Source organism: Rhinolophus ferrumequinum, chromosome 19 (assembly GCF_004115265.2).
Source record: "Rhinolophus ferrumequinum isolate MPI-CBG mRhiFer1 chromosome 19, mRhiFer1_v1.p, whole genome shotgun sequence".
NCBI lineage: Eukaryota > Metazoa > Chordata > Mammalia > Chiroptera > Rhinolophidae > Rhinolophus > Rhinolophus ferrumequinum.
Genome location: NC_046302.1, coordinates 49,657,477 through 49,680,158, shown reverse-complemented (window position 1 = coordinate 49,680,158; position 22,682 = coordinate 49,657,477). Strand labels below are relative to the sequence as shown.

The following is a 22,682-nucleotide window of genomic DNA, read 5'->3' as shown; positions in this document are numbered from 1 at the left end:
CAAAAGCAATTAGAAATAAATTTTCACCCTAAAACACTACTAAAAAATATAGTTTAAATTATAAACAATTATTTCTATATAAAAAGTTTTTAAGAGAAATTTTCGCCATACACAGTGATATCAGCCATAATACGGTACGCGAAAAAGGTTATTAAATTATTTTAAATTAAATAGAATAAGTTATGAAGAATATCTCATTTCATTATATTAACACAGTAGAAAAACAGCAGATGCAATCCAGTCATGTTCAACAACAGGCCAGGGACTGCACAAAGTGTAAGGATATAAATATGTCCCTTGAAGAAGTGACTATCTAATGGAGAAAAATGATATTGTTGACAAATCAGATACAAAAGAGTGAAAGGCTATGGTTGAGGTTTGAAAGTAGCACAATGAAAGAACACAGCAACTAAGTAAGCATGGGGAGTATGAAAAGCATTTACAAATGTCTTGAGCTGGGTCTTGAGTAAGCAGTAGAGCTTGTCAGGTGACAATCATTATTAGTTAATTTAGAAATTTTCAAACAAAAAACCCAACTCTGTAAAAATTTTGTTACACTGCTCTGTTACATTTTATAGTGTTAAAGGCCATCAATGAGGAAATCTTTTTCTGAAGAGGAAGACTATCCTACATATTGAATAAGAAAATTATACCTACTGAGAAAATTCCATATGCAAGGGGCAAATCTGTTTAGCATTTGCCTTGATAGAAAATGCACTTTGCATTTTCACTACATCTGAGTTTGGCATTGTAAGTCTCTGACACCATTCAAAAATATAGAGACAAAATTAGGGTACAATTAGACTACAGTTTAAAAGTTGTACGTTAACAACTTTTTAACGTTTTTTAGCACATTCCAGTTGGTCTCACGTAACACAATAAAACATCTCATACCAGCAATAAGGGAAAATCTAAGATGCCTCCCAAAAGAGGATACTGGGGATCCAGTATATCTTTAGTAGTAGGTTTTCAAGCCATAAAAAACGCTTATAAATATATCATGAATGAGATAAACGATTTTTCTGTACTGCTAAAAATGATTTTAACAAAGTAAAAAAGTACATTCCTAACTTATGCAGAATAAAAAGCCTGTGGGTGGTGTGACCACGAGATAAAACCGCAGGCAGAACTTGCCTACCCTGCTCCTTACATTTCCCCTAATTTTGGAAACTACTGAAATTAAGGCATCGAAATTGAATTAATTGTTTTTATTTAAACAGACCACATTTCATGCAGAAAAAAACCCGATTTTTGAGTGAGAAAGTCATCCCAAAGACAAAGGGTCTTCAATGGATCTGACTTTGCAGAGAGCAACAACATTTCCTATTCTTTTCTCTCTGGACTTTCAGCCAAAGAATTACTGCGAACAACTTAAGAAACACTATTTCCTGGTAGTGGCGATTCAGGAAACTGCAGAAAAAGGAAAAACGATTAAAGCGATAAGCCAGTTTGCAAGGAGCCCTGTGGAGTCGCGTAATAGCCAGTGAACTAGAAACGCTGGATATTTTTATAGATACCGACACCAACAGGGGAGCCAGGAGCAAGTGCAAGTCCAGCCGGCGGTTGGAGGCAGGCAGACAGCAGCCACTGCCAGATCGTTTCGCCTCTAGCGCAAAAGACCCCCTGCAACTGTCTCTCTAAAACGTTCCTAATACTCAGTACCAGCCCAGAAATACTCCCTCCCCCACATTCCTAACAACATTGCGGGAGACAGGCTGCGTTCACTTACTGAGCTGTCCCCCGCCCGACGTAGTACTCGGCTCCCGACCTCCTGCGCCTCCAATGCCGACGGCTCCAGGGATCCCCGGCGCCCCCATCCCCGGAGGGGTCCCACTCTGTCTCTCGAAGTTGCCGGGATTGGAGAAGTAGTCGCGCAACCGAGGCAGCTCACGGCCGCTCTCTAACAGCTCGGTGTGCAGCTCCAGGGCGGTCAGCAAGTATTGATCGCGCAACAGCTGAGCCGCGATCGCATCAATTGACAATCGGGCCGGGGTCTCCCCACTGCCCCCCAGTGCCACCGCAGCCGCTGCCGACTCCCCAGGGAGCCCTGGCCGTGCACTGCTCCCTAAGGCCACGGAATCCTGGGGCGATAGCGAGTCTGCAGAGCCAGGATCCAGGCCGCCCCCGGAACCCAGCCGAAGTCCTGCCCGCCGCTCCTCGGTCGTCGATACCTCGTCGTCGTCCTCGTCGGAATCACTGAGGAAGGGATTCACGCCGCCGCCACCACTGCCACTACCTCCAGGCGCCATCGCCGCCATCTTATCCTGTCAGGAGTGTGGGCACCTCCCTGACTGGATCTGACAGGCCGCAGCCTGTATCTCCCCTAAGCCCCAGCGAGCACTGCGAGCCTCCACAGCCCCGGCCTGGCCACGTCCCGTCTCCCCACCTAGAGACCAGGCGTAGGCTCAGAGGCACAAGGTCCGGACGCAGCAGCACCCACTGCCTCCGCCGCTGCTGCACCAGCAGCCCGGCTCTGCAGGCGTCTTCCTGGTCTCCAGTCTCGCGAGAAATGGCGTGTGTGTTGCCTCCCCTTCTCCCCGCCCCCGCCCTGCCCCCTCACCCCGCCCTGCCCGGTCTGCTACTAGCACCATCGAGCAAAGCCGCTCTCGGCTCGAAGGCAAAACTCCGCCCCCACTCCTGTGTGATTGGCTAGAGTATGACGGAGGGGGCTGGAGTTACCGAGAATTGGCCCTAGAATTATCGCGAGAGCAGTCGTTGACCAGGTAGGTTTCGGGGGGCGTTCCGCGGTTAAGAAGCACTTATGACGGTGGCTCAGGAACGTTCTCTTGGTTCTCCTTTCAGGAGGCAAAGGAGAATTCTGCCTAAGAGTTGAGTCCTGCCTTCGTGCTGAGGAGGCCTTATTCCCGAGATCAGGCCTGAGCCGGACAAACCCCAGGTAAAATCCGGGGACAAGTGCGCAAAGATGCGGTGGCACCGAAACTGGCCCACCTACGGCCACTGACACGCTGCCTCCTTAGCCCGCTTCACTTTTTCTTGCTGTTTGCTGCCAGTTGGTGACATTTGCCCCGCAAGTGTAGCGGGTGCCCAGGGCAGTAGTTAGAATTTGGCGACCCTTTCTTCCCTTGCCAGCCCATGTGCCTGCTTGCCTTGGAGGCCTGGCGACCACACTGGCTTCTTGCACTTCTGGAGAGAGCCTTCTCGCCACCTAGTTAGTGCTATAAAAAGGCAAGGTGAGGTGGAGCGAATAAATGGAAAATGGATTGGCTTGGATTTATGATACCCTGATAGCGTCTGCTTGGATCTGTGATACCCTGATAGCATCTACTTGGATGACAAACTGATGGGGGCTCAATAAACACATAGGATTTAATACGTGATTTGCACAACAGGGACCCTTCAAAATAGCAAATGCAGTCCCATGAGTAGAGAGAAGTAAATTAAGCCTACAAACGTTTTTTGACCTGGTCAAGTCAACTCCACTTCTAGTAAGTGGAGCTAACATCAGTTCTCTTGACGTCCAAAGCCGTGCTTCTCCCACGATGTCTTGCAATTGTCCATTTAGGCTGAAATTCAGATATTGACTGTGAAACTTAATTATTTTAGAACTTACATGCTTTAGACAATTTTGATTTTCTTTGTCAAATGTTAGCACATAAAGTAAGTATACTAAGTTTGGAAGTTAGTATACTTCCAAACTTGATTACATTCCTTGATTACAATCCAAGGTGGTAAAGGGATATTAATTTCTAGCCAACAGTATTAGAACGCTATTCCTAAGAGCTGCTATTTTTTTCACACATAAATTGCCACTTTTGCAGGTTTAAGGTTTCCTTTCTTTCTGTATAGCTTCCTTTAAGCACCCAAATAAATATCAGTAATTATGTTATCAGATAAGTTACATATTACATTGAAGCAGTAAAGTATCTCCTTTAGCTCTGTGGAAAAATTAAAATAGAGCATTCTTATATAACCTGGTAGGTCAGGTTATTGGTTTACATGTAAAGGTATGCCAACAGTTAAATGTAGGCTGTAATTTCAGTTCACCCAGGCTCAGTAAACTACAATTTTCATTTGAATAAGGCTTTGGGTTTTTTGTTTTGTTTTTGCTAGAAGTTGTTTTTTCATTGTTAGTACTAAGAATTTAAAAAAAAATTGTAGAACATTAACTCCTAATGTTCAAATTCTAAATATTTTTTCTGTGCCATTTATTGAAGAAAAACATTAAAATAATCCTTGATCTTAGAAAAGTAGCATAGAATAGCTCATGCTGTATTCTGTTACATATTTCTTAGCAAAAAAGGATTGCTGATCTTTACGGTAATTGAGTTTGCCATAGAAATTGAAAATGGAACCAATTTCTGGAATGGAGGAATGGGAGGGATTACTGAATGGCACGGAAAGGGCATGATTAGAAATGGACACTTTATATACAATATTTCCATCTCTGTAATGAAGAATTTTAGAAACCTCCTGCACTTAGGGTCCCTGAAGAGGATTGCTCTTATCAGGTGGAATTGCCTAAAATTCAAATCACAGTTATACCAATTATTTGTTGTGAGACATTAAAAAAGTTAGTTAACTTCGCTCAGCCTCACTTACATTCATCTATCTGTCAAGGAGATAAGGAAAGCACACAGAATTAGGAATATGCTTCTCACAGTGCCTGGTACTTAGTATACCATAAAAGGTGTTCTTATAGTCAGTTATCAATTAATGCAATATTAGTTTATATTAAGAATATTTTAAAATAAATATCAACTATTTAACAGCTGAAGCTGGAAAAAGCAATTTAGTCAGCAGAGACCAGAGGGAATAGGGTCTGACTTCTAAAGTTGAAAATAGAAGTAAAATATGTTTCCTCAGAGAGTTGTAAGAAGTTGGATGTAGAAGCTCTTCATGATTGGCTTTCTATATAAATCTGCAGTTTCTTGTTTCTACTTCATAGCCTCTAATCATGGACTTGTTTCTGTGACCTTCCAACCATAACAATCAACTGGCCCGTCTTCTCAGTAAGTACTTTTATTCCCCACAATACATACAGGTTTATTTATCAATTAAAAATGTTTAAGAAGTAGTATGTGTTAGAATATTAATGATTGCTGATCTCTACTTAAAATAATTTATTATTAATATTTTGGGAATTTTTTTCCTGCTTAGCAAGATTTGCATTAACGTAGGTCTTACAGCTAATGTTTCATTGAATAATCAGGATAGTCATTACAGTTTGTATCTTAGCGCTGAAAATGTAAGATTGCTTTTTTTCAAGTACTTCAATCATTTTAGTGTTTAAAAATTATTTTTGGCTTTAATAGTCTTCAAAATAACCCCAAGAACATTTTAAATGCAAGGTTTGGTTGATTAAAGTTTTAGAAATGTCTGATTTTTTAAATGTGTAGTAAGCATTCCATGGGCATAAACTTTTATTGGTACATGCATATGTGCTTTTCAAAATCTTTAACAGTTATTCATTTATTCTGAGAAGTTTTTAGATGATTCAAACATGACAAAGTTTTCTTTTTCAATACATCTGAATAAAGTGTGATTCTGTTTAAAGAGAAATATTAATAATATTGCTTAATATACATGAGTTTGGCAATAATACAATAAGTAGTATGTGAAGGATGAAATTTGGAATCTCTGCGATTTTATGTATAGTAAATGACTTAAGCATAAAAGCTTCGTGTCTTTTTAATGTATCATGAATCTTCACAGTTCTCATGGATATGTTCCGGAGGAATAAAAAGAGAAGCAAGGCAGCCTCTAGTGGCAATAGTGCATATTACATGTACTTTTGAAATGATAATCCTAAATAATTTATTCAGTAAACATTTGAGTCCTTACTAAATTCCTGAGATTGTGATGAACGATGGAGAAGCCTTGTCTTGCTGTCATGAAATTATGGTTAAGTGATAGAGACAGACAGTAATCCAAATAATCAAACACATAGCTACTTACCGTATTTTGCCATGTATAATATGCTTCCATGTACAATGCAACCCCACTTTTTTGGCCCAAATTTCAGGGAAAAAAATCTTTCGTTTTAAATTTTTTGATTCAAATTTTTATTTGTTTACATTTAGGTACTTATTGTACTATAAAGGAATTTTAACATTTATTTTTTAACATATTATGGTAGAAGAAATTTATGTAACAAATAGTTACAAAATACAAGAACAGATACAGTTGCAAGAAATTTATGTACTGGTAACAAACTTACGATATTAACGCATCATAGAAGGCTAACTCTTCATCATTGCAAGTTAGTCGTAAGTTCAACAAAACTGATAATCGTATTCCAGGGTATTAGTTTGCATACGGATATCATTATTGATTTCTAGAGTTACACTTTTAATTCATAAACATAAATAAAAGAAATAAAAACATTTATATAGATACGGAATTAGTACTACCCATGTATAATGCACATTCTTATTTTTCCCTCACAAATTTGGGCAAAAAAGTGTGCATTATACACAAAAAAATACAGTAATTATAAACTGAAGTAAAAAACGTTTTGGTTTCTTATTTAGACTGCATAGCCCTCCAGGAAGTGATGCCTGAAAGTACAAGCAAGTGTTACTAGGCAGTGGGGTAAGAGAGCATTCTGTGGAGATCAATTGTACCCATGAAGATCTTACAGCAGTAGGAAGCATGGGATATGTAAAGAAATAAAAAGAGGACCAGTGTGGTGAGATGGCATAAAGCAAGGGGGAGTGCTGAGACAAGGTTAGAAAAGTGGGCAGAAGCCAGTCCATGTAAGACCTTGTTGGTCGTAGTAAAGATCTTAGTCTTGATTAGGATGGGGGAGAAGTCCTGAAGGGTTTTATATAAGGGGTGCAATGTTCAGATTTACATTGGGAAAAAGCAAAACAAAAAAATAATGCATGGCTATGCCGCAGAAGAATAGGGTATAAAGAATGACTTCAAGTTCTCTGATTTGCATACCTGGGTAGAAGGTGGTGTCATCTGAGATTGTGAACACTAGGGAGTTAGGAGGGCTCATATCTAAACAGAGCTCATGGTGGGTGGTGATATCATGAGTTTGGTTGTAAACATACCTAGTTTGCATTTCTTTGAAATATCCAAATGGATGTGTCAAGGTTGGAGTTCCAGATATGGATTTGGAGCTATAATTTGTTTAGACTTTTGCATATGGGTGATAACTGAAGCCAAGGGTATGATTAAAAATGCCTAAACAGATATAGAGTGAGGAGAGAAGAGGGCCTGTGATCAAGTGTTGAGTAACTCCAAAATTCAGTGACCAGATAGAGACCATTCTATGTTGTTCAGAGATATAGGAGGGAAACCGAAGAAATAATGTTCACAGAAGCCAGGAAATGAGAACTACATGGTTAGAACAAAGACAAATTGGGTGCGTGAGCCGTGGAAGGTGAAAGCTCAAAAATAGCCATTGGATTTTGCAGCATTGGCTACCTTACTGAAAGCATTCTTTCTGGTGTGATGGAAACAAAGACTCAATTTAAATTGTTTGAGAATCAGGTGGTCGGGTTAAAAGAGATTATATTCAATATTTACAAGAAGTTTGTCGGTATTGGGGAGAAAAGGGCAGTCAATGCCTTAAATTTGTTTTTGTATTAAGCTTTGTATTTGTGAGATGTATTCTTGTCATAGATGTGGCTTAATTCATTTTTTTCATGCTATTTCATTATGAATTATTGATGTAAGAATGTCCAAACCTGTAGAGAACTTTTATCAAAATTTATTTGAGCCAAACAGAGGATACACCTGGAAGCGGAAGCGAAATCGGAACAGACTGAGAAAAATGCTTCTCAGAGTGACAGTTTGCAGCTTCTTTTATGCATTTGGAATTAGGAAGGGAGGGGAAGGTAGATTACATGAAGGTGGGAGAAAGCAAGACTCTGAATGGCTTACAGGATAGTTAACAAGATGATGTGCTCTCTCTTGAGGATGGTTTTGGAGGCATTTCAAAGGTGTGTTAACCTAGATGCACAGAAACAATTGACAGGGCTTGAAGGCAAAGAGGCTTGACCACCACCCACCATGACCTGCCCAGTTAGGTATTTACAATTAGACCACCCTGTGAGGTTACTTTCAGTAGAACCCTTTTTTTCCATCCACAGAATAAACAATGTATCTGTTGGATACAATGTATCCTCTAGTTGGATATTGTTTCCATTTTTTATTATAAATAGCAAAGGCCAAGATTTGAGTTTAAAGTTTTTTACCTGTGTCTGTATCTGATGTGGAATTTGTCTTAAATTGTAAAGTGGTAGCTATACTAATATGTCTGTCAAGTTGGTTAAAAACATAAAATTAGATCTCTATATTACACCACGTACAAATAAATACAAACAATAACAGGTGAAATGCAAAAATTTTAAGCTATTAGAATTTAGTTCTAAGTTTTCTTAGTCCAGAAGGATAAGTTTGATGAACTGTACTGTATTAAAGTTATAAAATTTCTATTTAACAGAAAGCATTATAAACAAATTGATATATGAACATGTATACCTAGATATATATATATAGAGAGAGATAGACATACATACACATATAATTATAATGTACAAGTCGAAGAAAAAAAGCCAAGGAACCCTAACCCAGTTTAATCAAAGGATATGAACACACAACTGAAAGGATAGGAAACCCAACTGGCAAACAAAACATGAAAAGAGGTTCATCCTCACGAGTAATCAAGCAAATAGATACTCAAACAACTGGATGCCATCTCATCCTGTTTAGGTTGGCATAAGGTTAGTATGACAATACTAGGCAACTGTGGGCATTTAGAGATGAGGGGAACTCTCGTACATTGCTAGTGGGCATGTAAATTGTTATGGACACAATGGCTACTGTCTTGTAAAGCTGAAAATAACCATTTATTCATGCAATTCCACTTAATAGAGATAGATGGCTTTCAAACTTATTTTTACATGAAATAGTTTGAATACATTTTTCTATATAACCTACTACATACATGCATGTGCACACGTAGGGAAAAATTAAAATCACTTTTTTTAAATTAAAAACATTATTATTATTATTTAAGATTTTATTGGGGAAGGGGAACAGGACTTTATTGGGGAACAGTGTATACTTCCAGGACTTTTCTCCAAGTCAAGTTGTTGTCCTTTCAATCTTAGTTGTGGAGGGTGCCGGTCAGCCTCAAGTTGTTGTCCTTTCAGTCTTAGTTGTGGAGGGCACAGCTCAGCTCCAGGTCCAGTTGCCATTGCTAGTTGCAGGGGGCGCAGCCCACCATCCCTTGCGGGAGTCGAACCAACAACCTTGTGGTTGAGAGGACGCGCTCCAACCAACTGAGCCATCCAGGAGGCAGATCAGCTCAAGGGGCTGTGTTCAATCTTAGTTGCAGGGGGTGGAGCCCACCATCCCTTGAGGGACTCAGGAGTTGAACCGGCAACCTTGTGGTTGAGAGCCCACTGGCCCATGTAGGAATTGAACCAGCAGCCCTCAGTGCCAGGAGCGTGGAGCTCCAACCGCCTGAGCCACCAGGCCGGCCCCAAAATAACTCTTTTTCAAAACAATCATTTACCTTACTACAAGGTGTGATCAAACAACATGGTGAATGTTTAAGTAAAAAAAATTGATTACAGTAAAAGACATATTGCTATTAATCCCCCTCAAAACACACCCCCTGGCTTGAAACACACTTGTCCCATTGTTCTTGCCACATTCTGTACCAGTTTTGGAAGTCTTCTTTCCTGAATGTCTTTAGTTGCTCTGTTGTGGTTGCCTCGATGTCCTGAATCATTTTGACTTTGGGGAAGAGCCAGAAGTCACATGGTGCCTGATCCGGTGAATAAGATGGATGAGGACACACCGTAATGTTTCTATTTGACAGAAATTGCCGTATACCAGAAGTGATGTGTGACATGGAGCATTGTCATGATGGAGGATGATTTACGGCACACTTTAAAACACACCTTCTCTCAACTGTAGCTCACACCCGACTGACTGCACCGAACAAGTTGAAACTTGTCACACACTGTTACCGTGTTTCCCCGAAAATAAGACCTAGCTGGACCATCAGCTCTAATGCATCTTTTGGAGCAAAAATTAATACAAGATCCGGTATTATATTATATTACATTACATTATATAAGACTCGGTCTTATAGTAAAATAAGACTGGATCTTATATTAATTTTTGCTCCAAAAGACGCATTAGAGCTGATTGTCCGGGTGGGTCTTATTTTCAGGGAAACACACTAAGGTTCGACGCGCAGATCCCGTATTGAAGATCCCTGCCTTTCTGTTTGGATGGTGCTCAGTAGCAATATTCACTGTATTTTGTCATCACAATGGAAAGGCTCCGTGTCACACATTGCTTCTGGTATACGGCAATTTCTGTCAAATAAAAACATTACGGTGTGTCTTCATCCACCTTATTCACCAGATCTGGTACCATGTGACTTCTGGCTCTTCCTCAAAGTCAAAATGACCATGAAAGGTAAATGTTTTGAATTGATTCAGGACATCATGGCAGCCATGACAGCACAAGTGAAGACGTTCACGAAAGAGGACTTCCAGAACTGCTTCAGAAGTGGCAAGAATGATGGGATAAGTGTGTTCGAAGCAAAGGGGAGTATTTTGAGGGGATTAATGGCAATGTGTCTTTTACTGTAATAAATTTTTTATTTAGACATTCACCATATTTTTTGATCACACCTCTATTTATTCTTCAACCTCCATTCTATGACAGTTCCTCCATCTTTGCTTGTCTTTCATGCCCATGACACTTTGGAAAATTACTGGGCCATTATTTTGTAGACTGTCTCTCAATTTGGGTCTGTCTGATACATTCCCATGAACAGATTGAGGTTATGCATTATTTGGCAAGACATTTGAGAAGATGCGTGAAAGATGAGAAGAAGCCTGCCGTGTGAAGAGCCCACCAAAGAACCCAGAGAGAGTTTGCTTGGAACTGGGAGGTTTTCCGGGATGCAGGACTCAGTGCCAAAAGTAGGAAGGTCCCAGGCAAACCAGAAGGAGGCCACCTCCTCCGCTAATGCTCTCGGTTCCATCTTTGGCTTTCACAAGGATTTTTAAGCAGTTATTCTAGCTTTTTGCTGCATCATTAGCTTCTTTCTATATTCTAAATCATTCCTCAGTACAGAAATCTAGTATCTCCTAGCCGAGGAAAGCCATCTATTGGCCCCCGCATCAATTTTCATTTTTCTTCAGTTATCATTCTCCCAAAGAGCTATTCTCATTCCACTCTTTCCTTCCCTCACCTCCCATTCACTTTTCAAATAGGCTCAGTTTCCACTGCTGTGTTAAAATTTCTCAATAAGGATAACAAGAGCTTTCAAGTGGCCAAATCACTCTTTGCTCCTGTTCTTATCCTCCAATATTTAAGTGTATCTGACAAAGTTGACCACACTCTATATTCTTGCAACACTGATGATAATAATAATTTCTTCATTTGAAATCTTGTCATTTGGAATATTCTATTCAATGTTTCTTTTTAATTCGTCAAATTTAGTTATACTATGTCTATTTGAAGTGATGAGTTTTTCTTTAGGAGGGTTTGCGAGGTAAGAAAGAAGAGAAATATATATTGCAAGTATTTAATCAAATTAAATTATCATTAGAAGAGTCAGTATTCAGCTGAAAAAATTGTTTCCTTATGCAGTATATAAAAAAAACCTTAAAAATGTTCATAGCCTTTGACTTAGTGATGGCACATGTGTATCTTAAACACATGAAATGTTTAAAAAGTTAGAATAAAAATTACATGTAAATTTAGATTTGTCACACTGATACTTTTAATGGTGAAAAATTGGAAAAAACGTCACGGGGGTGGTCAGGAAAATTAAGATGCACCCATAGAATAGAGTGTGAGAAAGGTAAATGATGTGTGGGGAGAGTATTTTTAAATAACAAATGTTAATATATAATAAAGGAAAAAATCAATATATAAAACGTGAGCTTCTATAAAAATGTAGATAGGAGAAAAACTGTAAGAAACTATTAATAGTTTTTTCTTTATGTGGTAAAATTATAGGTAATTTTTCTTTATTTTCCACACTTACACAGTGATTGTTTTATATTCAGAATGCCATTAAGATGGTATTTGCTGTGTAATTGAAGCTCATATATATTAGAAAAGGCAGAATATTTATTCTGATAGTCTTACCTTATAAGGATTGCAGAATATTTTTTCTTTATTTTTTTAATATAAAAATAATTTTTTTTATGATGTGCTTGACTTTGATAAGGTTTTTTCCCCCAGTGTTTCAGTTTTTTGCCGCCCTTTCTTTCCATGACGTAATTCTTCAGGATGTAATCTAATTAAAATTACTTCATCTTTGGTGTTTTTCAGCCAAGGGTCACTATGTGTAACTAACGCAGTTACATTACAGGAAAACAGGTTAGAATACTTTGTTGTTGTTATTGGTTTTAATCTGCAGAGATTCACCAACAAAAGCAAATTATAGACTGGCTTCAGATGCGCTCCCATGGACAGTTTGATTTTGCCAGTTAATGGCATATACTGTCTTACAGTATTATTATTCAAATGTTTCACGTTGCTTGGTTTTCCCCTCCCTCAGTTTTGTAAACTCATCAGATCTGTGGCTGTGTCTTCTTGGTGTTCTCTGTAGAACTCCTGCACATAATTATGCACGTAATATGTACACAGAACTTACTGAATGAGGGAATGGAACCTTTTTGGTATTGGTTCAGGGAACTAAAATAAAGTATTCCCTTAATGAGTGCAAATTTTCTGAAGCACAGATAAAATTTACCTACTTTTTCTTCCTATAATTTAGTTAACAGGGCAAAAATGCCTGTTGTCTGCTTAACTTGATGTGATAGTCAAGAGAAGCTAGAAGTCTCCTGAGCTGATAACCAAAAGTCAAAAAAAAAAAAAAAAAAATCCACACCCATTTAGATGATGTTAAAATTCTGAGAATATCAATGGTTGTCATCATTTGGGCAGCCATGAACACCAGGAGTTATATTTTCTGTTTTATACAGGATTTGATTTGACCGAGCCCTAATTTGTTTAGGACTCATTTAATTCTTTCTTTGTTTTTGATCTTATGTTAGTTTTTATGAGCTTAGTACACACTTAATTTTATTATAATTCGTTTATTGGAGCTAATTTCTTATTATACTTGAACATTTTCTTTTTGCTCGAGTGTACTTTATCATGTATTTTATTTCAGTATTATCTCATTAAATAATGTTTATTGTTACCACCCTAAATGAAGTTGTGACTTAAGTAATATTTTAAAATAATATGTTCAATCTACATGTAGTCATCAAGATATGTGAAAATATATAATTGCATTAAGGTTTACCCAAATTTAATTTTGCTCCCTATTGCAGCTTTTCTCGAAGGTTAATTGCTTGCCCCGGATATGCTGCTCTTCTTCACTGTGGGATTGCTCGTGCATTTTGTGTTCTTCGCCTCCATCTTTGACATTTATTTTACATCCCCTCTGGTTCATGGGATGACTCCACAATTTACAGCATTGCCTCCTCCAGCAAGAAGATTAGTGCTTTTCGTTGCTGATGGCCTGCGAGCAGATGCACTTTATGAATTCGATGAAAATGGAAATCCTAGAGCTCCATTTATTAGGTAAGCATGGCAACTGGAACAAAGACATCTCTGGAAAATGTCCGGATACTGCTTACCTCATCAGGTGGGGCACAGGAGAGATGATGAGAAAGAAAGAAGGTTACAAATACGTTTGCCTTTGTCTTAAGAATAGCACGTTTACTTCCACCTGGGAGTTATTTCGGTTGTGGAAGTTGGTAACAGGTGAACTGAAATGTATGGCTTTAGCTGCTTGGCCTAACTTGTCCTAATTTCCCAAACATGGCTTACAATGCACTATATTATCTTTTTCTTACAACATAAGCCTGTTAAATTTTTAAAGTAATGCCAGGCATAAATATTAATGAATTGCCAATTACAATGATGTTTAACTACAAAATATTATAGACGTCCACTCAAAGTACACCTTCTATACTAAAGCCCTTCCAAGTCCCCATCACTGTTTCATGTCATTTTAGATTCTATTAAGTGACCTTGAAAAGAAATGTTTACTTTTTTTGACTTAGGGGTTCCCACACTTGTGTTTTTCCTCATTAGTGGCAAACCCCTCAAAAGCCCTTCTGAGTGCTGCTATGGAGAGATTAAAACTCAAGTTCAAATGGAAATTGATCTAAAATATTCTATCTTCCCCCACCCCCAACTGTCACCATTACTTTCTATCCCTGTACCCTGTTTTGTTTTTCTTTATAGTATGTAACATATGCCAGTTCCATGAAGGCTGGGACTGTATTTTACATTACTTTAGCTCCAGTTGCTAGAACATAGTAGGCAATTAATCAATACAGAGGGTGACAAAAAAAAATGTATACACATTTTAAGAAAGGAAAAACTGTATTAATTGTAACACTCAATATATACCGATAACAAAAGATGAATACAAGTCACATTTGACTTCTGCAATGACAAGAGGTGCTCAAAGCGGTTACCATCAGCGTCCAGACACTTCTGATTATGGCAAACTCCTGCTTGAGTATAGATAACATCTCTTAAAAAGTGTATACATTGTTTGGCACCTCTGGTATTTGTTGACTGCGGTAATAGTGAACAAACTTGAATTCTATGTTGAATTTCCAGAAATAAATTCATGGTGGCTCAAAGAAACGTGTAACATGCTAAAGGATAAAAATAAATAAATGAGCAACTCAGGGCAGTAGGAAAATAAGATCAAACCAGGGGTAAATTCAATATATAAAAATGTGTAACAAATTCCTACAAATAATTTTGAAAATTGGGTGATAACAGTTGGATCAATTTCTTAGTTGCCAAAGAAAAGAGAAATATAGTTCATTGCAAAATTAAGAAGATAAAAAAATACGCTGGTTGTTAAGGAAAAGATGAGCTTTTCTGGTAGCACTTGCTACTGCGTTGGGTGTTAGGTAGTGGGCCAAGGGCTCACCCAGTTGATGGGCCTGTGTTGTATGCCATTGCGTGTTTGCAATTTCAGGAATCTTCTAGCTGCTTCTAAACCTGTTTTTCAAAGGTTTTATTTTTATTTGTTCCTTATTTTTTTTTAAAATATAATCTGAACTGATCAAAAATGTTTTTAAACAAGTATGCAAATTTTTTATACATCCCTCTTTCTAAGTTCAGTTTTCATTATATAACTAACGTTAAAAAATATTTCTCTTAGCATATAGTTCAATAGTTTTCAAGCTTTTACTTATTATGTATGTATTTTACCAAAATATCTTTGGTATTTTACCAAAATATCTTTTACCAGATACTTTTCTACAGAACATTTTGAGAGTTGAGAGTTTAGCTTGAAAAATGTTACCACTGCCATGTTTTATAACTTGTTGTCTGCTGGTCTTTCACCTGCAGTGGCATTACTGGTGGTTTAGCTTCCCCAAATTTTACAAATCATTGTGATATAATTTAATGTTGATACATTTTAGCAAAAGAAACATTTTGCCTGTTTTAATCTCAAATTTAGGGATATAATTTAACCCCTTAGTTTTTATTTTGAGAACTTTTCAAGTACAGGAAAGTTTACAAATAAAAGATTATATAAGGCACATCTGTATACCTTTAACGTAGATTTAACAGTTTTTAACTTTTTTCATATTTGCATTCTCGCTCTCAGTACACACATGCACACACACACGCTTAATTTTTTTCCTGAATAATTAGAAAGCGAGATAATCATGACACTTCAACCCTAAACACTTCAGCGTGTATTTCTTAAGAGCAAGGACTTTCTCCTTCATGACCATAATACAAACATCACGCCTAATAAAATTTAACATCAATAGGATAATGTTATGTATATCAATTATTTATTATGTAACAAGCGATTTCAATATTTTGTGGCTTCAAACAACAGTGGTGTATTTTGTCTCATGATTCTGTGCAGTGCTTGGGTGCTTCTTTGTTCGTCCACCTGGGCTCACTGATGCTACTGAACTGGTGGGGACTCAGCTAGGACTGGGCTCAGCTGGATTAGAAACATTTCTTTCCTTCTTAAATTTTGACTCACGTTTTTGGTTTTGACTCCTGTAATAATCTTATTTTTCTAAAGCCTTAACAGAGCATTCAATCACAGTCTATGTTAAGTACTCATCTGTAATATCTTTTAGGAATATCATAATGCATGAAGGCAGCTGGGGGATATCTCATACACGTGTGCCAACTGAATCTCGGCCAGGTCATGTAGCCCTGATAGCTGGGTTTTATGAAGATGTCAGTGCAGTTGCCAAAGGTATTGTCTGTTTACACAATTTTTGTCACATAATCAATCACAAAAATTGGTTGTATACTTGTAAATATGGCTTCTTTAACACTCGTTGAATCATGACACAGGTAAAGCATGTTTTGAGGTACTTTTGACAAGTATTTTAGTAGGCCTTTCTCACATCAACACACTGGTATTGATTCAAGAACTAAGCTTTAGTCTTGTTTCCTTCTGTGCTATTGAAAGAATATGATTGGATGGATCCATGGTTTTCCTAGATGTTAACTCTCAAAAGTTCAAAAATAATTCTGTATTTTAATAAGAAGTAAATTTTCTATTGTAAGCTTTTAAAAAAAATTGTGGCATAACACATGTAACATAAAATCTATTATTAGTTTTGCATCTATTCTGCAATTAATCCTCCTTGTTTTATTTGAAGAATTCTTCTTCAGGGGCTATCCTAATGCTTCACCATGTATATATTACTATTGTTATTTGCTTTTTGTCTCAATTACCTGAAGGATGGAAGGAAAATCCTGTAGAATTTGATTCTCTTTTTAATGAAAGCAAGTACACGTGGAGCTGGGGAAGTCCAGATATCTTGTCCATGTTTGCTAAAGGTAAGAGTCATTGATTATATTTCCTCAGTTAAATAGGTAGTAAATCAATATGGTAATTTATAGTTACTTCTTACTATATTTTATTGAGTTTTGAGATACATGTTTTAACATATTTAACATTTTTTAAATAGGGATGTGTATTACAATAGAAAGACACGTCAATTTGATTTTTCCTTCTTAGTTGTACTTGAAATACTGGCACATACACTTGTTAGTAGTGTCCTGGATTTGATGAAATGGTATATGGCTTTAACATTTAACAGTTTATAATCTTGGGTAAATTAGATAACGTCTCTGAACTTCAGTTTTCCATTTTGTAAATATGATGATAATTTTTACCTCATAGGTTTATTTTTGGATTAAATTAGATAACTCATGTGGAACATTTAGCAAAGGGCTTATCTCATAGCTCCTCATGACCATGATGGTGATGTCTGGTTCATTTTACTCTGATAAATTATGAAGAAGTTGGTGGATAGTCACATAAAGATTTACATGTGAAATTTATATTTAGAATTCCCATTTTCATATATTCCAGATCATGCCATTTGGATTTGTTGTGTTTGTTTCTGTGCATGAATGTGCAAGCATGAAAACATGTCTAGATTAGAAAATTCTTTTATATTACTTCCTAAAATCATTTGGATTTTATTTCAATTTTATATCATTAAATGCCTTTTAGTGGGAGCAGAATGATTGGGCATTTCATTTAATGAAAAGGTTTTGTAACATTATACTTAGCCATGGGTGTAATTATAATAATGGGAAGTATTGAAGATTATTAAGTCTTGAAAGCAAAATACATACTCAGAATTTTATGTATGACACTCATAGAACATTATTAGGTAGGGCAGGTCCCAAAACTGCATACGGCTTGCCATTTATGTACTCCCTTTTTTTGAAAGCTGTTTAGCTTTTGTGGGGACTGGTGGTGGTGAGGATGGGTTAAGTTGCTATGGCGTACTAAACTTACCTGTCTTCTTCTGGCTACAATTGATAGGACAGGACCAATGTCTGAATCAGAGACAGTCCAATAGGAATATTCCATTTTTTATGGTAACCAACAAACCCACTCAGATCTTTACTTAGGACGTGAGAGGTAGAATGGCTGAGCAGTGAAATAGTGTCAGCACCGCTAAACTGACGCTGTAAGAGATTGTCGTTTTATCTCTTCCTTATGATCTATGAGAGCCTATCTCAGAAATTCACTCAGTTGATTAGATTTTAATAGTCTTGCAAATGTGTAAGATTAATATATTTTTTTTATCCCATGAAACGGTTTGGCAATAAGCAAAATTTATTCCCTTATATTGAGAAATATATACATAGTCTATGAATAAGAAAAGTGAAATATTTGAATTTTCTTCTTGTTTTAAGAAGTTTGTAAACTAAATGACTTCATCTATTTTAGATTATAATATCCTAACACAAAAAAATTTTTGACTAGTTTAATCCTTATAGGGAGACAAACTTTGGTGTTGAGTTTTGTGTGTTAGCGTTGTCAGTCTGGCAAGTGAATTAACTTATATGTAGTGTATCTATAAAATTAAAATATGTTATTGTGAAAACAAAAACTGACAGCATGTGCTAAAGTGCAAAGCATGGTACATAAAATAAATGTTAATTATTCTTCCATCTTTCTCTTCCCCATCGTAACACAAAATGCTTTGTGAAAAATTCTGGTTACTCACAAAAATCTTTAAATTACTATTTCACATTTATGACAGTTTAAAAGATTGTTAAAATTTTTCCCCCAAATTTCCTTTTCAGGTGCTACGGGAGACCATTTTTTTGCATATAGTTATGATGCTAATGATGAGGATTTTGGTGCCCAGGATGTAACAAAACTGGATACATGGGTTTTTGATAAGATTAAGGTGCGTGCTATTGAACGGTTAATGCACAGCACACATATTTCTACTTAAAGTGCTAGAAAGGGATTTGTTAGTAGATTCATCTTGTTTTCTGCTTGTGTGAATGTAAAAGTTCTATATTGTAGCACACTATTTTTAAAAGACTGCATTCTAAGAAATTATACATTCTACAATAACCAACTAATGGAAGTTTTTAAAGTAATTTTTAAAAAGATAACCTTTTTAAATTACGTGTTTCTGACAGTAAAGTGAGCCCTAGTTTGGAATTCAATTAACCTGTAATTTATTTCTAGTCTGCTGAATCATCCTAGGTAAAGCTTGATCTTTCGTTGACCATAGAACCAGTCTCTTACAGTAGTGGCACCATGTGAGCTGTATGAAAGCCTTTTGAAAAGTGCTGTTTAAAAAACTCATAGACACAGACAATAATTTAATGGTTACCAGAGAGTAAGGGGGGTAGATGAGGGTAGTGGTGGTAGATGAGGGTAAACAGAATCAAATACATGGTGATGGAAGAACTGACTCTGGGTGGTGAACACACAATGGGATATGTAGATGATGCATTACAGAATTGTACACCTGAAACCTATGTAACTTTACCAATCATTGTCACCCCAATAAACTTAAAAAAAGAAAAAAAGAAAAATGCTGTTTAAATGTAAGCCAATTATAATAACATAAAGTATATTTAAAATTATACTTTAAAAAAAATTCGATAAGTAAAATCAAATGAGAAAATTAGTCATAATAATATCTATGTGTTTCTTTAAGAAATAAGAGTTTTTTGAATACTTGGTAGGATAGTTATCACAGTTTCACTAGGAATCCAATCAAAATTCATCCAAGAGTGTGGGAAAATCTCATTTGTGGCTATTAGCTCTCTCCTTTCTATCAATCCATTGTTTCTCATTTCCAAATTACACCTCATAATTTATCTGTTGTAAGAAGCATTCATTGATTGACCCTAAATGATTCTTCTTTTTACCAATGGTGCCTTTTGAACTGACATTGTGGACTTCTCCATAATATAGTCATTTTTGTTAATTTGTTTGTAAATGTACTCCTCAATATGTGTTTGCATTTTTCTTTGTATTTACTTAGCAGGAATTAAGTTCTCAGTACATTTTTTGATAAATCCTATTTATTTTATCAGGATCCTTCCTCTTTGAAATTTTGTTTTTTTATTTAACAGACTTTTGTCAACAGGGAATACTTTCAAGTTAAATAAAACTTCTTTAAGAAAATAATTAACGAATTCCTTTGCTAATTATCCCTTCTTAATATAAACTGCTTATGTTAACCTCTGCTTAAAGGCCTTTGGCTTCTAATTTCATATGCATAACTAAACATGTCTGAAAATGATGGATTTGATTCTTTGTGGATGGGCAGATATAGTTGGTGGCTAGCCTGATTTTATGCCTTTTCTCCTTTCTTTATTTTAACATCACTAGTGTTGGTGATATAATAGTGAACAGAAAAAAAGATTTGCCCATGACTTCATAAAGTATGATATATGTGTGTGTGTGTGTGTGTGTGTGTGTGTGTATCAAGTAACAACAAAAATAGTAAATCATCAACAGTGGTAAATACTGTGAAGGAAAAATATAGGGACTGGGACTATATCTTTAGAAAATTCTCACCTAGACTGAACAGTTAAGGGAAGGCTTTCCTGAGAATTTTTGAAATGATTGCTGAAGAAATATGCGAGACAAAGGTAAAGGATGGATCTGGATTGCATGTAGAGAGTAGTATTTCAGGTCAGCAGCACTGGGTAAATCTTGGGCTCTGAAGGAAGAGCCAGCCTAATGGATTTGAGGAACTGCAAGTGGGGAGGGGTTAAGTGTGGCAGCAGCCCTGACACCAGAGCAGGCTTTGAGGTAAGGCCAGAGAGGGAGTCGGGTCTTCCCCGGGCCAGAGACTCGTGCTCAATTCAAGCCAAACAGTTTACAAAGCCATGCAAATTCTACTTCACAATTTTTAAAAAAATTGTAAAATACACATAGCAAAATTTGCCATCCTAGCCATTTTTAAGTGTACAGGTCTAGTAGTGTTAAGTACATTCGCATTGCAAACTGAAACTTTATACCTACCTATTGCACAATTTCTCCTTATTTCCCCCTCCAGCCCCTGGCAACCACTATTCTACTTGCTGTTTCTATGTATTTGAATACTCTTCAAATAAATGGAACTTCATATAAAATAAAATCCTACAGTGTTTGTCTTTTTGTGACTGGCTTATTTCACTTAGCATAATATCCTTAAAGTTCATCCATGTTGTCACTATTTACGTTTTAAAACTCAGTTCATTCATTATCTCCTCTAGTACTAGGTCTTCCATGACTTCCCTTTGCTTCCTATTCAGCTTAGATAACCCTCTTCTATAGTCCCTTAAAGCTACTAGTACTGTTTTCTTTTTGGCTCTTGTCAAAATGTTTCTTCAATGTGCTGTATTTTATTCAGTGTTACAAGATCTTTATGAAATTAAGACTTCTTTCTATCGCTACTTTTTGGCCACAGAAAATAGCTCATTGCATATTTGAACATAAATGTCTCGACTGACAATAAGAACTGTGTTGGTAAGCCTGAGGACAAATTTAAACAAAATAAGATAATTTGATGGTTATGTATAAATTTAATTAAATGTTTTCATGAGACTTTTTAAATAAAATAAATGAACTAAATTTCTTTTAACTGATTTGTTACACGTAGGAATTCTTTCATGCTGCCAGAAAGAACCAATCTTTGTTTTCTAAACTAAATGAAGAGAAAATAGTTTTTTTCTTACATTTATTGGGAATAGATACAAATGGACATGCTCACCGACCATCATCGAGGTAATTTTAATGCTGTACTTAATTTCTTGTTTTTGAGGGAAACAGCTGTTTGTTTGAACTTTTAAAGTATTGTAATGTTTTCTTTGTGATTATCACAACAGAACTTATACTCTAAAGTAGACTAAGCTCTCAATTATACGAGATGTGGTATGATATAGTAGCTAAAATACATGTGCTGTGGCCACACTGCACATTGATGTAAGTAAAATATAGCCTGTATTCTTCATTTATCAAGGCAGAGAAAAAAATTATATATTTTAGAAATTCAGTAAATCTTAAAGTAAAAAGCATTTTTATGGTGTTAATATTTATATCACCAAAAAAGATGTAATTAGCTATTCCTTATTTGTTCCATTTAATCCGTATTGTATCTAGCAAATAATTGAATAAAGTTGTATATACTGTATTTCAGGAGCACTCCTTATATAGAATAGCAAATATTTTTCTCACTTTTGCAGACCATAGGAAAGAGGAAGAATCCATGTTATAGTTTTACTCTTTGTTTCGAGTTTGGTTTAGATGTGTGTAAGTGTAAAGCCTATCGGTGACCTGCCAGTAACGAATGCCTCAGGCTCCCCTTCTTTAACATGATGCACCATTTTAACTGATACCTTGTTCAGCAGCCTTGCCATCCTAGCCATGTTTTAGTGTGCATGTATGGAAAGCTTAAGTATAACTCGTTCAAAACTTATTAGAGCACATTACATTATCTTATGTCACAAATGCTCTAAGGCAGGGGTGTCCAAACTTTTTTCAACGGTTTTCACCAAGGGCCATATGCGGTAAAAGACACAAACAGCCGGGCCACTCACTCGAGGTGAAGTACGTATTGCCTCACCTGTTATTTAAGTAAACTAAATATATTTTTGGAATTTGCTGCGGGCCAATTAACAATGGATCATGGGCCGTAGTTGGCGCGCGGGCCGCAGTTTGGACACCTCTGCTCTAAGGCATGAAAATATTCTACACTTGACACAGTGAGACCTAACCTATTTATGTGGCAAGAACAATATAGTTTTCACTGTAAGAGACCTGAACTTGAAAGGCATCATTATTGCATTTGAGAGATTTAATTAAAAACTCTTTATTACAATGCATTTGCTCATCGGTAAACCATTTCTGAAAACTATTTCAGATTCTTTTGCGTCTTTAAACA

General features: G+C 36.6%; 2 protein-coding genes across 12 annotated transcripts in view; one reads left to right on the top strand and one right to left on the bottom strand.

Moving 5' to 3' along the window:
- The window catches only part of RELCH (RAB11 binding and LisH domain, coiled-coil and HEAT repeat containing), a 93,249-nt gene extending 90,760 nt beyond the window's left edge, over positions 1–2,489 (bottom strand). For all 9 annotated transcript variants that reach the window (XR_004421057.1, XM_033087348.1, XM_033087349.1 and 6 more), the window contains exon 1: positions 1,730–2,489. Coding sequence is in view for 8 of the 9 variants with exons in the window: in XM_033087348.1 (XP_032943239.1) it covers positions 1,730–2,258 (529 nt within the window). In the remaining variant the exon portion in view is untranslated. The remainder of the gene's footprint in view (positions 1–1,729) is intronic.
- A 191-nt stretch (positions 2,490–2,680) lies between these two features.
- The window catches only part of PIGN (phosphatidylinositol glycan anchor biosynthesis class N), a 95,869-nt gene continuing 75,867 nt past the window's right edge, over positions 2,681–22,682 (top strand). For 2 of the 3 annotated variants that reach the window (XR_004421072.1, XM_033087632.1), the window contains exons 1-7: positions 2,742–2,896; positions 4,907–4,970; positions 13,296–13,548; positions 16,104–16,225; positions 16,720–16,818; positions 18,589–18,695; positions 21,402–21,526. Coding sequence is in view for 2 of the 3 variants with exons in the window: in XM_033087632.1 (XP_032943523.1) it covers positions 13,328–13,548; positions 16,104–16,225; positions 16,720–16,818; positions 18,589–18,695; positions 21,402–21,526 (674 nt within the window). In the remaining variant the exon portion in view is untranslated. The other variant, XM_033087633.1, reaches the window with a different exon arrangement.